Source organism: Dermacentor silvarum, chromosome 2, assembly GCF_013339745.2.
Source record: "Dermacentor silvarum isolate Dsil-2018 chromosome 2, BIME_Dsil_1.4, whole genome shotgun sequence".
In the NCBI taxonomy this organism is placed as follows: domain Eukaryota; kingdom Metazoa; phylum Arthropoda; class Arachnida; order Ixodida; family Ixodidae; genus Dermacentor; species Dermacentor silvarum.
The window spans coordinates 55,452,190-55,472,934 of record NC_051155.1 but is presented as its reverse complement, the minus strand read 5'-3'; the positions used below and the strand labels follow the sequence as shown (position 1 = coordinate 55,472,934).

General features: G+C 45.4%; 1 protein-coding gene across 1 annotated transcript in view; it reads right to left on the bottom strand.

Moving 5' to 3' along the window:
* The window catches only part of LOC119440046 (putative phosphoenolpyruvate synthase), a 192,110-nt gene that overhangs the window by 29,050 nt on the left and 142,315 nt on the right, over positions 1-20,745 (bottom strand). Inside the window, exons 26-28 of the mRNA XM_049662720.1 lie at positions 15,205-15,339; positions 8,796-8,880; positions 3,158-3,243 (exon numbers count right to left, since the gene is read on the bottom strand). Coding sequence (XP_049518677.1) covers positions 3,158-3,243; positions 8,796-8,880; positions 15,205-15,339 — 306 coding nt within the window. The remainder of the gene's footprint in view (positions 1-3,157; positions 3,244-8,795; positions 8,881-15,204; positions 15,340-20,745) is intronic.

Below are 20,745 nucleotides of genomic sequence, written 5' to 3'. Positions count from 1 at the left end.
AATCATATCCCACCCCCAGCCCGTTGTTTTTTCGGCCACTTTCATTTCCACGTGCTTATTATTTCTTTACTTCAATTAATAACTGCAGGTAATTCCCTCCCTATGCTGTCCTTGGTGTCCTTGTATGTGGGCTTATGATATGACTAATAAAACTCGGGCCTCTCGGTTTCCTTTGCTTTCATTCATATATATATATATATATATATATATATCATCAGCCTATATTTTATGTCCACTGCAGGACGAAGGCCTTTCCCTGCGATCTCCAATTACCCCTGTCTTGCGCTAGCGTATTCCAACTTGCGCCTGTAAATTTCCTAACTTCATCATCCCATCTGGTTTTCTGCCTACCTCGACTGCGCTTCCCTTCTCTTCGTATCCATTCTGTAACCCTAATGGTCTACCGGTTATCCATCCTACGCATTACATGGCCTGCCCAGCTCCATTGCTTGCGCTTAATGTCAACTAGAATATCGGCTATTCCCGTTTGTTCTCTGATCCACACCGCTCTCTTCCTGTCTCTTAACGTTAGTCCTAAGATTTCTCGTTCCATCGCTCTTTGTTGCGTCCTTAACTTGTTCTCGAGCTTCTTTGTTAACCTCCAAGTTTCTGCCCCATATATATTAGCACCGGTAGAATGCAATGATTGTACACTTTTCTTTTCAGCGACAGTGGTAAGCTCCCAGTAAGGATTTGGCAATGCCTGCCGTATGCACTCAAACCCAATTTTATTCTTCTGTAAATTTCTTTCTCGTGATCAGGGTCCCCTGTGAGTAATTGACCTAGGTAAACGTACTCCTTTACAGACTGTAGAGGCTGGCTGGCGATCCTGAATTCTTGTTCCCTTGCCAGGCTATTGAACATTATCTTTGCCTTCTGCATATTCCTATTCAACCCAATTCTTACACTCTATCGATTAAGGTCCTCAATCATTTGCTGTAATTCGTCTTCATTGTTGCTGAATAGGACAATGTCATCTGCAAACGGAAGCTTGCTGAGATATTCGCCGTTCATCCTCACTCCTAAGCCTTCCTAGTCTAACAGCTTGAATACATCTTCTAAGCATGCAGTGAATAGCATTGAAGAAATTGTGTCTCCTTGTGCTGACCCCTTTGTTGATAGGTAACTTTCTACTTTTCTTGTGGAGAATCAAGGTAGCTGTGGAACCCTTGTAGATGTTTGCTATGATATTCACGTATGCCTCCTGTACTCCTTGATAACGCAATGCCTCTATGACTGCTGGTATCTCTACTGAATCAAATGCCTTTTCATAATCTATGAAAGCCATATAGAGAGCTTGATTGTACTCCGCAGATTTCTCGATTACCTTATTGATGACATGGATATGATCCATCGTAGAATATCCCTTCCGAAGCCAGCCTATTCTCTTGGTTGGCAGAAGTCAAGTGTTGCCCTGATTCTATTGGAAATTATTTTGGTGAATATTTTATACAATACTGAAAGCAAGCTAGTGGGTCTATAATTCTTTTAATTCTTTAATTTCTCCCTTCTTATAGATTATTATAATGTTGACGTTCTTCCAGCTCTCTGGCACACTTGAAGTTGTGAGGCATTGCGTATAAAGGGCCGCAAGCTTTACAAGCATGATATCTCCTCCATCTTTGATTAAATCTACCGTTAGTCCATCTTCTCCTGCAGCTTTTCCCCTGGTCATGTCTTTCAGGGCCCTTCTAACTTCATCGCTATTTATAGAAGGAGCCTCTGTATCCGGTTCATCACTATTTCGAATGAAAGTAGCTTGGCTGTACTGGGAACTGTACAGGTAAGTATAGAATTCTTCCGCCGCTTTACTAAGTCATCAAAATTGCTGATGATACTTCCATGCTTATCTTTCAGTGCATACATCTTGCCTTGTCCTAAGCCAAGCTTTCTTCTTAATGATTTAATGCTGTGTCCATATTTTACGGCTTCCTCAATCTTTCCCACTTTATAATTTCGAATATCCCTTACTTTCTTCTTGTTGATCAGTTTTGACAGTTCAGCGAATTCTATCTCGTCTCTTGAGTTGGACCTTTCATGTTTTGTCGTTTCTTTATTAGGTCCTTTGTTTCCTGGGAGAGCTTACCTACTGATTGCCTTGGTGCCTTATCTCCCACTTCAATTGTGGCTTCTGTGATCAACCTAGTTACGGTTTCATTCATGACCTCTATGTTGTCTTTACATTCTTTTTCTAAAGCTGCATATTTGTTTGCGAGCGCCAGCCTGAATTGGTCTGCTTTTACCCTTACTGCCTCTAGGTTGGCTTGTTTCCTCTTGACTAATTTCACTCTTTCTCTCTTCAAATTTAGAGAAATGCAAGACCTCACTAACCTATGGTCACTGCACTTTACGTTACCTAACAATTCTACATCCTGCACTATGGTTGGATCGGCAGAGAGTGTGAAATCTATTTCATGCCTTGTTTCTCCATTAGGGCTTTTCCGGGTCCACTTCCTGTTGCTGCGCTTCCTGAAGAAGGTATTCATTATTCGGAGCCTATTCTTTTCCGCGAATTCCACTAACATCACTCTTCTTGCATTCCTGGAATCGATGCCGTAGTTGCCAATTGCTTGCTCACCATCCTGCTTTTTTCCCACTTTTGCATTGAAGTCGCCCATGACTACAGTATACTGAGTTTGCACCTTTCTCATTGCTAATTCAACATCTTCATAAAACTTCTTCTATTTCTTCATCATCGTGACTAGAGGTTGGGGCGTAGGTTTGTACTACATTCATTTTGTACCTTCTATTCAGCTTTATTACGACGACTGCTACCCTCTCATTAATGCTGTAGAATTCATCAATGTTGCCCCCTATGTTGTTATGGACTAGAAATCCTACCCAGGATTCTCTGTTATCTTGAAAACCTCTATAGCAGAGGACGTGGCCGTTAGTCAGCAATGTGTAAGCCTCACCAGTTCTTCTAACCTTAATTAGCATAATTATTAGCATAATTACGTAAGCATAATTACTAGCTTACGTTTTGGTTGTTCACGTTAAAAATTCTCAAATGTCCGATGAACGATTGATAGGCAGGCAGACTGATTTTATCCCATTTCTATGTTTTTTTTTTCTTTTGCATTGGCAGAAAAACAAATACACCACTGTCTACGTTGGAAATTATCGCGCTCTGATTTGAGCACATGGTTAGGCTCACCTGAATCATTTGAGGCACGTCGGCACTCTCTACCTCTGTACCAAGCAGTATTTTAGACAGCTCGCTCCAGAGATCATTGCTAAGCCCTGAAAAGAAGGGACCTTTTCGTTATATACAGGGAGAAAAAAATATCACCGACGATTGCGATAACTCCTAATGCGAGATTTGAGCGCAGATGTATACCCGTTTTCATTTCGTGATATATTCAGGCATCGCACCTAACACCGCACCGACAGGCAGAGCCACGACGTGCGGCACTATATATACACCATTTTACGGAAGCGTTTAGGTGGCTCCATATTAGGCTGATAACTCTTCTGTTTTTTGTCTTAAACAACGAAGTTTACGGCATCACAGTCGATTTGCAAACCTGCAAACCGCAGTAGAAATGCGTTGAGCATTTCATGACCTTTTTACGTGACTTCTCATAAAACTAAGAAATTGTTTGTGTAACACCCCAAGATGGCGTTGCCCATGAATGGAATATAAAATCGTCTATAAACCGGCCACAGTTATCCCGTTTTCCGGCAACTGCAGCTTATGTTTTCCGGGAAACGCTTCCGGCGAACGCTATGCGCGAAGGCGAGCTTTCTGGTTATTTTTTTTTTTTATTTCACCGCGAAACACTAGCACGGAATGACTCCTCCAATTGGGGCTACACAACACGGCAACAGAACACTTTGAACCCCAGCAAAACGCCCAAATTAGTCGGCTCTCACTCACAAGGGCAGGCATCGAGATATTACTAGAAGCAGGCATACAGCCCCTTTTCATGCCACCAGAGAACTCGCAACTATGCACTATTGCCAAGAGGCCAATGACTGTTGATCCAATCCCAAGAAACACACACCCGACCCACAACGAAGGGCCGAGAAAAGCGAGAGCGAAGGCAATCCTTGACAACATCAACATCAAACGTAACGAAATGCAAGTCCTCTTCGTTGACGCGGCCAGATATTAGAATCGAGGCGCCTACGCGGTCTCTGTGGTGGACCGCCATTGCTCACTCGTCAACGCAGCCACGGTGGTTACAAATTTCACTCACGAAGCAGAAGAAATGGACATCGCGGTGGCCCTTCGAAGCTGCAAAGAAGCCTCCGTCATTTACTCGGACTCAAGAACAGCCATTACAACCTTCTCAGCGGCCTTCGTCTCTAGGAAAGCAGCTACGGTTGTCAACAAAATCTTCTTCGAAGAAACGGGAGGGGACAACCTCACGTCCCCACACATCACATGGTTCCCGGCATACATGGACAACATTTCCGGACCTCCTGACTGTAATCCGAACGAGCGGGCACCCCAACTGGCGCGAGAACTCACATTCCGTGTCTGCGGTCCGCCCCCTCGCTTCAACAAAGCCTGCAGGGATCTATACAACAAATACCCGCTCGTATCATACCACGAGATCACTTCAAATCATAGGTTATCACGAAGAATTTATCCTCCTCCTCACCAAAGCCTTTAAAAATCACAGGTCATCGCTTACAGACAGTTGCAGACTAGGACATACATCACACCAACAACACTAAGCAGGATCAATCCTGACCTTCCTGCTGAATTCCCACATTCCGGCCACGAATACAACGACTTCGAACACATGCTATGGCTGTGCCCTGCCAACGAGCGCACGGACTTTCCTGACCAGTCCTCCTGGGACTCAGCGCTCAGAAGTACCGAGCTCCTCGCACAGCTGAAGGCTGTCCAGAGGACCTGGGCCGTCGCCGAAGGACTCTGTCTACCGGCCCCGACCTGGGTGGAGCCACCAGATTGATTGGCGGGGCCTCCGGCCCCGCTTTAATTCTTTCCCCTCACGACCTCAATAAAGTTCGTACTCACTCACTCACTTTCCCCGCGAAGCCAGTGCCGCCGCAAAAGCGGATGCGCGGACGTCAGCGCCATTGGGCGGCGCTTCAAGGAGGCTTCCTCCGTTTTCCTTGTCGCGCTCTCTTCGCTCTCGCCGCCTTTCATCCCCTCTGCGCTCCGCATTCGCTCTTTCACCTTTCGCGGCTCGTTCGCTCGGTTACGCCGCCGAGGCATGCTAACACTCAACGCGGGAACGGGCGCCTCTGAGCTGCGCTCTAAAACGACCCTGATGAAGATAAAACGACGGGAATGCATTGTTTCGCGGGCTTTCTTTAAGGCTTAGAAAAACAGTTATGTACCACCAATGGAACAGAAAGCTGGATCGCGAATTTTGCAGGACGGTCTACAATTTCTCATTGACGCTGTTGCTCTGAATCTAGCACTTCAGAAGTTGAATAATGAAAATTTACTAATTGTTAAAATGGGAAAAATAGCAAAACAAGGCTGTCTTGCTCCATGCAATGGCAAATAACATTATATTTCTGTCCAGCTGCGTGGCACTTGCATATTTACTTTCTTTAATTTTGGTGCAAGTTACGTGAAACTCACTATAATATCTCTAAACAGGGTGGTAACGGGTGTTTAAGAATTTTACATCTAACTGCCAATTACCCACAAATGAACTTCTAGATTTCGCCGATATCGCCCCTATCATTTCCCACATCTGCTCAACTGGTAAATTTTGCATCTCACCAAATGTTTTCTGAAAGCCAACAAAACAAGCACATAACTTTTTTCATAGCTTCTAGTCTAACTAACGGCTTCACTGCAACAGTTCGCATAACTAATGGACTCGTAACCAATAATCTCTTAAGAAAACGTGATATCTTTTATAACAACTAGCTCCTTCAGATATGATTGTGCGGTTCATTCAGATATGATGACTATGATGCGCACATGAACTCGCATCTAATACCGCAGTGCAACATGCGAAAATTATGCTCTTTCTCATTAAGGTTTGTAGTATTTACTCGCAAGCGCGATTACCGCGTAGTTGTCTTGGTAACTGTATTCTTTTCCGGCTCTATTCGTTTGCTTTATTTGTATGTCTAACCAATCTTACTCGTGGCGAATAAAAGAACTGCTTCAGAGCTACGCTTTTCGCTTCGGTTTTGTGTGTTTCCTTGGTGATACAACCACACGTGGGGGCCACATTGCTTAACCCACCTCGCTGCAATTAGCCGCCTGATGCCCTTCTCCTAGGCTCCCAATGCTTCTCCGAGATGACGCCCTCACTGCTCAGGCCAAGACAACACCTCCTATGCAACCATTCGGCCCGTAATAGTGTACGATGCATACACGCAGAAGCATTTCTTAAATCCCTTCTCTGCCAAGGCACGCAATACCGAGGCACGCTCGGAAGGGTCACAGCATTCCAGTACAAATATGCACAAGCACTACCACTTAGGATTAATGACGAATTCGGCTCCATAATGGGAGAAGTTGGCCCCAGCGGGGAAAGCAGCACCCGTGTAGAACGATGTGATGCGCAAGGCCGGTGGTTGTGGAATGAAACCTCGAAGCTAAAGTCCGGCAACACACATTCCACCGTATTACGCGTCAGTTTGGAACAGTACGATCCCACACTGTTATGGTTATCTCGGTTTTCAGAAAAATGACAACCCCAGTGATGTTTACGATACAGAGCGTATCTTGAGCCGAGCGTTCACCATATGAACGGCATAATATGGTGAAACCAGACGCTGGACAATTTCAAGCGAGTCTGCGGGATTTAAGCGTTATACGTCACGGTCATACAGGTAACCTAATGTACAGCTGCAGCAAGAAACGATTCGCACAAGTGGCCGATGACCGGAGCAGGGAAATGGTGGTACGCGGTGCTCTTTTTCCCGTGCACACTGGTATCTAAGGTGCCACGTGATTCATGTTTCAGACAGGGGGTGCCTGGCACTCTCGTTTTCGGCGTGCCAGAGAACAACAGCGTCGGGTGCCGCAATTTACTTGGTCGTGTGATCGGTGCCTTGTGCCAATCTTTTTCCGGTGCAGCTGTGTATCCTAGAGCAATGTAAGCGTGGCGGAAGTAGCTGAAAGCTTCCCTCTAGGTGCTGTTTATCAAGAGCCAGACCCAGAGTTTTGATAACGCTCTTTCTGTGCCTCACTTCGAATACCGTTACTTCCAAGTTCTGTTCGCATTCTTATTTCTCCGCGTTTTTTTATGTTCTTTTCCCGACTGAAATTATGACACAACTGCTTTGTTGCGATACTATTCTCAACCAATCCTTGACAAGTTGTTCGCACAATGCATTCGGCCAAAAGGCAAACAACCTACTCAACTCCAAGAAGGGAAGCGAACTGCGTGACAGTTGCATTGCCCATACCATATCAATACACCGGTTCTCCTCCGATCACCATGGGGAGCACTGTATCGTATGCGTTCCGCCTTACGCAGAAGAAATGCAAATTTCGAATTATAACCCCTTTATTAGAAAGAAATGGGCTAAACGCACTGCTCCTAACACCGGCTATATTTCATTGGCTCGTCGGACAGGTCACATCGCGTGGTTCTATTTAAAATGTCTGACATTCAGGGCAGCAAATAATTTTTCTCGTCCAATATTTTTTAAATATACATGTTCATTTTCTAGTGATAATAAAGAGATTTAACATGTCCTTATTACCTATAAGTCTCAGCCCTATACCACTTTACCACAGGTTTGGTAGGCAGCAGCAGAGCTGTTAGTTGCATTTTGTAGCACTTTTTACAATCACGACATGTTGGAAACGTTCTTGTGTTGTGTATGCGCTCTGGGGCAGAAAAATAAGAACAGTACGGCGTGTTGTCCAGTATGTAACTGTCGACTCTTTACGCCAGCAGCAAATTACATTATAGTTGCTTATTTCAGTATTAACTCCGTGGCCTGTGGCTGAACTCTGCGCCAAAATATGGTGCCACGTACCAATGCGACTTCGCTAGTTTGTGGCTCCGCTAAGCCAGCATTTCTTAAATCGAAACGGACACTAAAACGTACGAAGAGCGACATTTAGTTTGCCCGTAAACAACTTAGTGTTTGCGGATCACCGAGTTACCGGAGCTGTGGATGGCATTTAGGGAAGCTGGTAGCTACATTTTGAGACATTTTGTTCAATTACAATGCGTTTGAAACATTTTTATGTCCAGTCGGCGTCCTTGGCGAAGATAAATCAGCAAAGTACTTCAAGTTAATGCTGGGGTATTACGTGTCAGGACCACGATCTGACAATGAGGATTACGGTGCGCACAATGTCCGGTACACAGACGTTTCTTTTTGCATTTGTGCCCCATCGTGTTGCGGCCCCTGCTGCCCGGATTAGATACGGCGCGCTCGGGCGTAGCAGCGCAAGCCATAGTCACTACGCAACTACGGGGGGGGGGGGGGGGGGGGGGGTTAAAGTACTGCGTACTGCAAGTCAACGATTACGCAACTACCAAAGCTTTACACTATCAGTTAAGTGGCACATGTAAGCCGCTGCTGTATTAGCTTTGCGTGCTGTCTGGTTTGAGCCTGCGTCATCAGGTGGCGCTACCAGAGTTGCTGCTGCCGTATAACTCTCCGGCGACCCGGTATTCCGCAAACGGCAACATTTTCACGGACAGGCTACAACTCTCTATTCTCAGCAATGAACCGATACCTGAAGAGATCCCTGCAAACGTTGTCAACGACCATTCGATATCGAAGAATAAAAATACTGACTATTATAGTCTTACCTGTAGCAGCATCCATACAGCTGAATGCAAAATTTCGAGCCCGCAACGGGAGTAGCAGTGTATACTCACCTCGTTTGGCAGCACCAAGTATTTGAAGTATGACGGCATTGAAGAGGGAGCACGACATTGACACCTTCATCAGGAGAATTGCAGGCTGCAAGCAACAGTAACGGTGACCTCGAATACCGCTTTGAGCGCGAATAAATATACAACTATGTTGTCGTACGTATAGTTAGCGTTAAATGTTGCCGACATTAGTGAAACGAACATTTATTTAATGGCATAATTTTGATCTATGAATAAATAAATTCAATTTTTCTTTGAAGTTCGCTCAGTTCTTGCAGCAGGCGCAGGAAGGACAGAGGATATAAGCTGACGTCACGAGCGCTCAACTAACAACTGAGGTTTGTCGCTTAACAATTCCTACAATGTGCAGGTCCACAATGCCGCAGTAGAAAACGGGACAAAAAGAAGCGGCATAAACACAAATAATGTTAGGATTACAGGCGCGAGGCACTGTCCGTCATGCCGACCCGAATACGGTAAGCAGTAGACCATAGTGCATATCCTCATCTACTGCTCTACTTTTGACGATGAAAGACAGGCTTTGCGTGCCGTGCCTTTGCGTGAAGGGACTGTTTACGCTCGAGCCGCCCATTGCCGAAAGCCGTACGCGTGCGGTCGTGCCAAAAAAAGTGCAGATACCGAACACTTGTGCACAAGTTTGATAAGTCCGTATTGTATGTTGGCCACGCTTAATATTTTCTATTTTACAACATTCGTTCCTCGGTAGAGTAGCAGAGATTGTGCAAGACCGCCGTAGATGGCCTCGCACAAATATTTGGACAGCTCACGAGGTCTTCAGGTATTGCACCCTAGACATGTTTGTTTGGGCCGTTATCATGAAGAATCGCGCAGCATGATTCGCTCTGGACGTGCGGCCATTCAGTCAGCGCTTTGTCGATCTATCTTTCTTGTCCAGTTAGTTTGCTCTGTTTTCATTCTAAAATGTGGCCGCTCAGTCGCAGCTCAGTTGCAAACGTACCGCTCCGTAATGACAGAAACAGTTTTGAGTCTGCGAGTGATGTGGCCGTTCGAACACTTTACGCCTACGCGTATTGACGCTGAGGCGCGTTCCTTAAAGCGCTGCAGAAAATAGCGCCTCTTCCTCTCCTCGATCACTCTCCCTACGCTTACGTCTACGGTAATCAATCAAACTCAATCAATCAAAATGCTTATTGTTTGCAACAGTCGCTACACACTTTTTTAACATACAGAAGGAGGATTTATAGCTCAATGTTGAAAGACGACGTTCTATTTGCGTGGAGTGCATGGAGCGCAGTTAGCGTGCACGCAGCAATGCATGTGATACGTTGTTGTTTAACTCAAGAGCAAATAGAATGTGCTGGTAGTAATTATGATAAGTAGATATGCCAACTTGTATTACGAACAGTTCTGGTATTTTTCTTTCCTTTTTTTCTTACAACCACGAACGGGAACAGAGTCATAAGGCATGTCATTCATAAACGCGACTGCTGGGAACTGCAGCAAAAATGTCAGTTTCGCCCTAAAGGCGAAGCAATGAATGCGATAGCAACACAGCAATGTCATACGAAGTAAGGTGAGCGGCTTTGGTAGCAATATGAATTGTAGTAAACATGAGCTGATTAAGTAAGCAGGTGTGCTGCGGCGTAAGTAGAGCGACATGAAGAGAGACTCGATGACCACGAGAAGGCGCGTGTCAAACAGTGGTTTTGATGACAAGCGCTTCCCGTGGGCAGCGCGTGCGAAGGGACACACCTGTAGCGCTGCACTGCCGATCCGGGCAGCCAAGCGCGTAGCCAGGGGGGGGGGGGGGGGGGGGGGGGGGGGGGGGGGGGGGGGGCTGATGGGGCTTCAGCCCACCCCCCCGAAATTTTTTCGTGCTAGCATGCACCGCCGACCAAAACTACCACCGACGCCGGCAATCATTCTGGATTTTGTCTACAATGACTTTTTCACGCTCGAAAAGACATTTCGGCACGAACATTGCGAACTTGGGCTGGATTTCGTGACAACGCCCTTGCACCTGGAGTCAAGTAACGCAAGGAGCCCCATGCAAGCACAAACGTTCAACGGCTTTTCGATAGCGAGCGGGCGCGTTGCGGCATCTCGCAGCGGCCGCGGAATATACGGAGCGCATGGATTTCAATTACGAAACTTTCTAAGTGTAAAGTTCTCATAAACTTTTGACGCGAAAGGTGCGCTGACATTTCCAAAGGCATGCTTTAAAAGATTTTCAATTCTAGAACTTTATGGGGTTAATGTTCTTATAAACTTGGGCCAACATGCGCGCACTGGAGCCCTCCTGTCCAAGCCGTTCCAGAAATGGAAGCACACGCTCGCAATCTTCCACACAGACATGAAAATACTAAATATCACCGGGACTGTCAGCTAGCCGCTGATACTTTTTCAAACATTTTCAGGAAGCGTGCCCAATGTGATTGATCAGCTGGACCAGGGGAGGCAAAGTAAAGTGTGAGATAACAGAAGAAAGTAAACGGCCTATATTATTGAGATTTTTTTTTTGCGGGTGACAAGGTCTGGCTCTCCATGTCCACAGGGGCAGGGGCCCTATGGATTTAAGCAATGCCCCTGCTGAAAATACAGGCATTTTCAGAGTGCTTCTTTGCCTGCGTGCTGATTGTGGAGATACATATCTGAAGAAGCATTTGGAAAGTTGCCCCAGTAATGCCTCGTATTTAAGCCCAGACGCACAAAACCAAATAATAGAAATTTGTGGTGACATTATCAAAGAAAGCCTAGATTCAAAAGCAGGATGCTTCTCCATACTTCCTGACGAAACGACGGACATTGCTGGAATCGAACAACCTACTGTTTCTGCAAGGTACCTAAACAAGTATTGCCAACGACATCAAGGGAGTGTTTTAGGTTTTAGCACCGGAATAGATGCCCATCTCTCACTGCGACAGCAGGTTCTATGTAAATGTGTAAATACTGCTTTAGCTTCTAGTCACCCTTCCAGTGACCACTGCCAGCGCAGAGAGAATATTTTTTAGCAAGAGTTTACTAAAAACTACTTGCGCTCTACAATGTCTGTGGAACGCATAGTTAGGCTGGCGCTTCTATACACCCACAGAGACGTCGGCATCAACGTGTCAGAAGTCATTGACCGCTTCGCTCAACTTTCCCGCCGAGAGAAGTTTGTCCTTTAGATAGCGAAGCAGCAACAATCAATGCAAGTAAAAATCACTGTTCCTTCAGGTTCATAAGTTCTTAATTATGAAAACGTATGACCGTTCATTACCTTTTAAAACCGCAGAAATTTTCGCCGTTTATTCTAGCAGTTGGCTTCATGATCACAATTATCACGCGAATACAAAAATTACGAGAATACCAATAACCAATTTTGACCGACCTTGCTCACTGAAAGCCCGGACCACGCGGCGTTCGCCAAAAACACACTCGGATATTGTGTAGTTCAACTTACCACATCATCTGTGGCCTTCATTTGTCCTTTTCTTTCATTTTCAGCTACCTGCTTTTATTTCTTTTTTGAAACGAAGGAATACCCTCCTTTAATTTTGGGTGCAGAATAACTGTTGGCGTTGTGCAGGCAGTTAAATTACACATTTTCGTACTGATTTATGCATTATTCCTGTATTATTCTACCCACATGGCGCTGTCGCGACCGCTGCATGGCCCAAGTACATAACATGATTTCTGGGATCATAGTTATGTTCTTGCCTAGATCATCTGTATTTCTGTGCGCAAAGTTACTATCTGTGACTGAGCAACATGTTTATTTGTCTTATTTGACGCATTATATACACTGACGTTTGCTTAAATACGTAGATTTATTGGAGACTCATACATATTTTTAAATATCTTATTGCGAGGTTTTGTGTATACAAGCAGTGAACGTTGTTTCCAGCGACTCTTTTTTTGCCCTTTAGCGAGTTGTATCTTCGCATTTGTATATTCCATTCTATCTTCGCATTTCTGATATATATTTTGCAGAAATCCCACTTTTTATTTGTACTCACTGCTGCGAGTATTATCTCGGTGTAATTACAATACACGAGTTACAGCTGCTCCTGCGCAATCGATTGCAACGAGGAATAGTGTCATTGAGGTTTCTTCCTGGCCGTTGCATATGTAGAAAAATGTAAACAAGGTTATTGAATGACAAAGATTCATCAAAATATTTGTCCTCAACTTATGCATTTCATGGCCTTTGTGTTTTTCATATAAGCTGCATGCACTGCTTTGCTGGTTTCGAACGGATATTGACCCTTTTCGCGGCGATCCCGTGGGCGCTGCCATATTTGATCGCGTGGTGACGCGTCCATTGCTTGCCTCAACTGCATCCGTTGCCTCCTTGTTTACAATGGAAGTGTATGACGCCGGCGCGGCTTAGAAAACCTCTGTTTTCGGAGATATCGTAGACGGTGACTAGGTGGACGACACGAAGCTTTGATCACAGCTTCAGAGAACATGCAAAAGCGCTTTCGGAGCTGATTAAGCTATGTCCAAACGGCGCAAGCAGTGCATATGGTGCTTCTTCTAAATATGCATTCCAAGCTTTCCAATTATGATTTCAGTCAGCATTAGTGTGTTTTGCTCTTTGTTCTTTATTCGGCAAATATTTTGAAGCAGTGGCTTGTCAGTTTCTGACTCAGTGAAGTTCCTCGGTGCGGCCACTATCTGATTATTTTCTGCCTAATCACTCGCGGGTGTGCTCAGTTCCGAATCCGATAGATTTGTTCTTGCTGCGCACAAGGCTTGAAACGTAGCTGTTTTGTACATTGTAATACCGTGTAGCAAATATATATTACAGCTAGTAACTTGCTTACTCTTGTGGACCGTCCCGAAACATTCAGCTTCGACCATTGGTGCGCCATATGTGTAGTCCGTCATTTACTGTGTGTATACAGTGCGCATATATTCAACTGTGCGTCCATTCGCTTATTTTTGATACGCCGGCGATAGAGTGGGCGTAAGTTTTCCTGCCATTCGGGACAGATGTGTATAGATAAAGTGCGCGAAACTTACTATGACAGGAAGCGGCACTACTCCCTTTGTCATTGTTTAACGAGTGGTACTCACTCTTGCCGACGTTCTGGGGATGAAGCCCTTTCTTTGAAGGTTAGCGATACAAGGCTGGCGGATGAGCAAATTTCTGTATCCTCGAGGAAAGCCGTACGTCACGAAGTGCCGGTAACACATTCGGACAGTTGCAGCAGCGGTCCGCGAACTTAGCCACACAGATTCATTCTATTCCTTAACATGCCAGTCACTATTTTTGCAGCCAACTGCTGCACACGTCTTCAATCCACATTATTCAATGTAGCATTATTGGAGCACAGTATGTTAGCGAAAACTCAGTTGCATTTCCGACAGCTGATAGCACAGAAGCAAGGTAGAAGCGGTAATGGTTTCGTGTTCGTGCGCGGTAGCTGAGGAGAGGTATTGCGCGCTGCCATGAGCGCCATCTCGTTTCTCTAAAACAAACTGCTCCGCGAAAAGGGTCAATAGTTCTAAAGTTCGTGTGATGTTTTCTTTACTTATTAATTAGACAAAAAAAACGCGGAAGCATTGATATCAGTTATTTCTACCACAATTTTTGGGGCATACGAATATATTCTTTTATGAAAACGTACATATTTTAATGGACAGTGCATAGCGTTCATTAATTCGTTTGCAGCATCTAATATACAATGGAATTGGCAATGCAGTTATTATTCATGCATTTGATCCTTCGACAAATTCTATAACGAGGAGGCCGCGCTGCAACCTGAGCCCTCCCCGAACAAAATTTCTGGCTACGCCACTGCGGGCAGCATTACATGTGTAGCGTGCGTTGGAAAATGTGGCCCGACTATTACTAACTGAATGAACAAGCGTGGTGTGAGCGCCCACAAACAAACATGAATAGATCACACTGAATGACTGCAGACAACGACTGTCAAAACGCTGGCAGCAAGCCCATACGCCCCAGCGGGCGAAGGTACTTGCGGTCTATCGCTGCAACAGAAACTGAGCGGCGAATGCACAGTGCATAAAGGTCAGAGCCGTGTGGAGATAAGAGACGGTGCGGGCGAGCGACGAGCGCGGTTGTTGGCAGAGTAGAAGTGCGCCCCCCCCCCCCCCCCCACTCCCTCCGGCGCTGGCTTCCCGCTTCCTTGCTTGCGCGTGGGAGATTAAGTGCGTTCGCTCTCCGTGATAGCGCGCGTCCCCGCACGCTTCCGCTCGGGCATACGGCGCGCGGCGAAGATTTTATCTATACGGAACCTCACGGTGACGGCGACGACGACGGCGACGGCGACGCCGACGGCAGAAATCCGGTTGAAGTGTCCATATAATTGCTATCGCAATAATAACCGATACTGCGTTCATTCAAGCAACTTTCGCAACGTTTGAAACGTCTTGAGTACTTCGGAAGAGCTCAAGCCGACCCAGTTGTGCGAATTCATACCTCGCGAAGCTTGTGCAGGCTGCACTTCATGTAGTCATACATCTGTGTGGCGGTCGTCATTCCATCCACTGAGAGGCGGAACTGCGCCGTTTTTCTTGAGGTCTCCTCCACACCGTCAGTGACAGTAAGCATCGCCTGCAAAAAACAAAAAAAAACTGAGACGCAGGACAAAACAGGTACGCTATCAAATGACGGAAACACGGTAAATGAGTTTCCCGCCGTCAGAAATGTGCTGAGCTCTCCGAGTGCCGGATACTAAGTGCAGCTTTTCACATAAAAAAACAGCGCGATGTTCTGGAGCGAGACAGACCTTTGCTCATTATTTTTTCATCTTCTGTTGAAATCACCTGGGGCCATGTTTTTTTTCCTAGAGCGTTACGGTGATAAAAGTCGTCTTCTCCAAATTGGGTTTCGCAACAGATAATTTCTATAGGTTCTCTCTTTGAAATTTGGTCTTGCAATACATATATTTTAGTGTCTTCTGTGTTTTCTCAACGTTTTGTTGACATCATTTTAGAGCCTCTTTTATTGTCTAGTCAAGTTTTCTGTGGTTCTAAGTTATTATAATTTTTTGTATTAATTCTTTAAATTTTCTTGTTTTACTTCTAGAAAAAAATGTACCGTAATATTCTTTCGGAGTTTTATTCTGTGATTAGTTCTTTAGGTTATACATGAAAGTTTTTTAAATAGTGATCCAGTGTGTAAGCGTGTGTGCTAAACTGGCACGTAAATAGAATTTTGTGCGGTTGAATGTAAATCGCTAAGAGCCTGTGTCCAGTCAGTGGCTGCAACCTGCAAAATATTTGTTGGAAATGTTAGGCCATGTGTCTTATATCTGCGTGTATGATACGTACCTTTTCACTGTGTGTTTCATATATTTGTTTCCTTTTTTCGCAGATATATTTTTTAAGTATTGCTAAATTGAACGGTTTCGTCACCATAGTGCTAATATTTCTTTAAAATTCGTAGCGTCTTCGACAATAATTAGTCATAAGAAGCCTTGAACAGTATTGCGAAACGCATAACTTTCAGGATGCCTGCGTATTCCGGTAGAAGTTACTGCATGCAGTAGTAATATGGTGGTCGATATTTATTTGGCATCCTATCTGACATTCTCTTTTAAGAAATACAGAACGCTGTAGCTCTTGCTCTTTTAGTTTTGACCTCACGTCACATCTTTTTTAAGCTCAACTCAACTCCTTTCATTACTGATTACGTTTATAACAATCAAGTATAAATTACAAGTTTTCAACTTGCAGGTTTCAACGTAATGTGCCATCACGCTGTACAAGGAGCGCACCGTCTACGTTTATTCAATGGACGTCGCGAATGGCAGATGTAATCATTTTGAATTTGTGAGGTAGCTGAGTAATTATTAAGGCAGGTGTAGATTCAGCGGGACGCGCCCTCATTCACACCCACTACAAACGCTCCATAGGTTTTGTAACCTCCGATGGTTAGATAATTTCTAAAGGCCGGCTACAGCGAACGTTCCATTGAAGTTTGCTGACGCTAAAACATTGTTTGAATGCCGTTGTCGTTGTTCAATGGCAATAGTAGATTAAACTATAGGAATTCGTATTTCTCAGTTTTCTTTCCTCGTTTCTACTAGCTACTCTCCCTGCCCTAATGCATTCGCCTTGAATTCTTGAGAAGGCGACGTTCTTAATAAAGAGATAAGAGGAGAGGCAGGCCTAGAACGCGTATCTCTAGTTTCTGCTAGCCATGCTGTCTCAATGGCTATGTAACCAGTGACTTCCTACTCCGGAGCACGAGGTCTGGGGTGCGATTCCCTGGCACGCTGACTGAATTCACGTGGGGCTGTATGTAAAACTACTCGTGTTTTAAGTGCAGGTTAAACAAGCATGCTTCCGAAGGTGAAATGCGCAATTTTCAATCCTTGTCACCTACCCACACCGAGTATGAGGCAGTGTCGGTTTCGTTCAGCGGATGTTAGGCCTATCATAGCCGACGATTTCTCGCACGTATACCACCTGCGAACCAAAACTAAGGGATAAGCAAATAGAACAAAGGAAACTGATGTGATAATGCGGCTCTGGGCATAGTAATTTGAAATGAACCACACTTCACCTGGTACAGGGTGCACACAAGGAGCGGTAAGTGATGACATGGCTTGCTGCCAACATCGGTATGTCGCCGTTCTCGATCGAAGGCTACTGATCGCACCCACCTACACTTCCATCGTGAACAAACTGCGACAGCGTAGATGGGTAGATCTGCATGGTGTTGCTACGGTGACACATTTCGTAATTACCGAAGTGCACTGTTTGCCTCTTTAGTCATACAGTCAACAAGTAATGGCCCCTTTCGTATTGCAGCGCAAACAATTGCCTCGCTAAGTTGCCGTGTGAGTACATGCAACAGGCATCGGCGTTCTCGCGAGATAGTTACGCGCTCCCTAAACGAGCGCTTATGCACGCAGAGCTTCTAACAATAGTTTACCGAACACATAAACTATTTGCATGACAAAGTGTGATGAGTGTCAGTTATCCAAATCAGCAACGTGACAGTCCCTCACCTCCTTGGACTATATACGGTGTCCAAGTCGCCGTTATTGAAGGGGTCCGGCCGCTCATATCAACTAGTCTCAGTGCGATACGAGGCACGTCGTATGCGTAAATCTTCATGGTTCCCAACATTTCGTCATTATTTCAGGTTGGCGCTGCGCGGTTTCCACTGTATTTGAAGCGAACGACGAGCGGCGGTGGACGGCGCCGATGTAAACAATGCGCTATTCCGGCAAATCGGAATTCAAGGGTGGAAATTTGAGTTATAAGATTTCTTGCAGCGAATATGCGGAATGAATTTTTGAGGATTGGTAAAACTGATAAAGACCAAGCGTCGCATAAAGAAATCCGTAACAACAATTCCACGGCAACCGTGTCGGTGCCTCATCGGACTGTGCGCCGACGACTCCGCTCCCAACGACTCAACGAGGACAAAGCCGTCTGCAGAATGTCCGCGTCGGCGCAGTGTGATAGGGGCGTCGGCACTATACGCAGACCATTGTCACAGAAACTTGTTAGACAACAATCGGCGTTGCGTAGGCCCAGCGTCGCCGTGCCTTTAGGCGATCGCTGTGCCTTGTTGCTAATAACACAGCGCGAAAAAAATATATATTACCCTATTGAAACGTTTCGTACGTCATTCCCATATTTCCATATGTTTCTGTATAATTCTTAAGTGTTCTGTATAAATTCCGTATAAGTTTTGTAAAATTTGCATAATAATCGTACGGAAAACATACGCAATTATTGTAATGCATACGGAAAGTTTCAATAGAGAATTACAGCTGAAACAGAAGCAAAGACGAGCACTTGTCAACACTATGGTTGTAAAAGCTTTGTTTAGACACTCTCCTGGGTTTGCTTGGCGGTGGTTGTCTGGCCCCTCTCGGGCACCAGAAAACCGAGAAAATTGTAGAGCAACATGAAGAACTCCCGATACAGACAGCGTTCTGTTGCTCAATACGTGCTACATAAAAGTGCTTTAACAGCGAAGCTGCTAAGCTAGAGGATGGTCTGTCGAGTGTACGCCATAAAACCGCCGCCTGGCGATCACTTCACCATGGGTCGCCTCCGCCTAGAAACGCTTCGCCCCAACTGCGCCGACCGCGCCGAGCCTCGCCACCGCTGTGTGAGCCATGACGTCATTACGCACGCCTTAACTTTGCTCAGCCATGACGTCACTGTGCCGACCCAGGGTATATATAGCTCCGCGTCGCCGCCGCGGCGACAGAAAAGCCCGCCGTCCCCGCGCCGAGCCCGTTGCCGCGAAGATAGCGCGGCCGAAGAGCGTCATTCCCGAAAAAGAGGAAGCGCGGCGCGAAAGCCGCCGCACCGCTACTCGTAAGCAAGTGAGACGACTACGATCCGATCCCGAGTATCGCGCCGCCGAAGCAGCGGCGAAACATCACCTGGGACAGCTGACGAAGAAGAGGTTCGAGGTCTACCAGGGTGAAGACGCGCTGGAAGATTTGCCCTGCTGCGACGAAAAAAATTACTACGACACTGACACTGTATTCGCGGGCTTCTTTCATGCTCGGAAAAACACTTTTATATAGCACGTATTCAGCAACAGAACGATGTATCTTGAGTTTTTCATGCTGCTGTACACATTGACACTTTTCATCAAATTAGATCATTTGAAATGTTGATCCTTTAGAGTAAATATGTAATTAGGCGGTATGCAAAAAACAATCTGAGCATCTCCAAGCGACGGCAAACAACATTACCTGTTGTCCAGCTACGTGGCATTAGCATATTTTTAAAGTTTGGCTCAAGTTGCGTAAACACCCTCTATATAATCATCATCGTCATCAGCCTATATTTACGTCCGCTGTGGCCTGTATATATATATCATCATCATAATCAGCCTATATTTAAGTCCACTGCAGGAACGAAGGCCTCTCCCTGCGATCTCCAATTACTCCTGTCTTGCGCTGGCGTATTCCAACTTGCGCCTGCAAATTTCCTAACTTCATCATCCCACCTGGTTTTCTGCCGTCCTCGACTGCACTTCCCTTCTCTTGATATCCAATCTGTAACCCTGATGGTAAACCGGTTATCCTTCCTACGCATTACATGGCCTACCCAGCTCCATTTCTTCCGCTTAATGTCAACTAGAATATCGGCTATCCCCGTTTGGTCTCTGATCCACACCGCTCTCTTCCTGTCTCTTAACGTTACTCCTAAGATTTTTCGTTCCATCGCGCTTTGCGCGGTCCTCAACTTGTTCTCGAGCTTCTTTGTTAACCTCCAAGTTTCTGCCCCATATGTTAGCACCAGTAGAATGCAATGATTGTACACTTTTCTTTTCAATGACAGTGGTAAGCTCCCAGTCAGGATTTGGCAATGCCTGCCGTATGCACTCCAACCCAATTTTATTCTTCTGAAAATTTCTTTCTGATGATCAGGGTCCCCTGTGGGTAATTGACCTAGATAAACGTACTCATTTACAGACTCTAGAGGCGGACTGCCGATCCTGAATGCTTGTTCCCTTGCCAGGATATTGAACATTATTTTTTGTCTTCTGCATATTCATCTTCAACCCAATTCTTACACTTTCTCGATTAAGGTCCTCAATCATTTGTTGCAATTCGTCTCCATTGTTGCTGAATAGGACAATGTCATCTGCAAACCGAAGGTTGCTTAGATATTCGCCGTTGATTCTCACGCCTAAGCCTTCCCAGTCTAAGAGTTTGAATACTTCTTCTAAGCATGCAGTGAATAGCATTGGAGAGATTGTGTCTCCTTGCCTCACCCCTTTCTTGATGGGTATCTTTCTACTGTTCTTGTGGAGAACCAAGGTAGCTGTGGAAACCTTGTAGATATTTGCTAAGATATTCACGTATGCCTCCTGTCCCCCTTGATTACGCAATGCCTCTATCACTGCTGGTATCTCTACTGAATCAAATGCCTTTTCATAATCTATGAAAGCCATATAGAGAGGTTGATTGTACTCCGCAGATTTCTCGATTACCTGATTGATGCATGGATATGATCCATTGTAGAATATCCC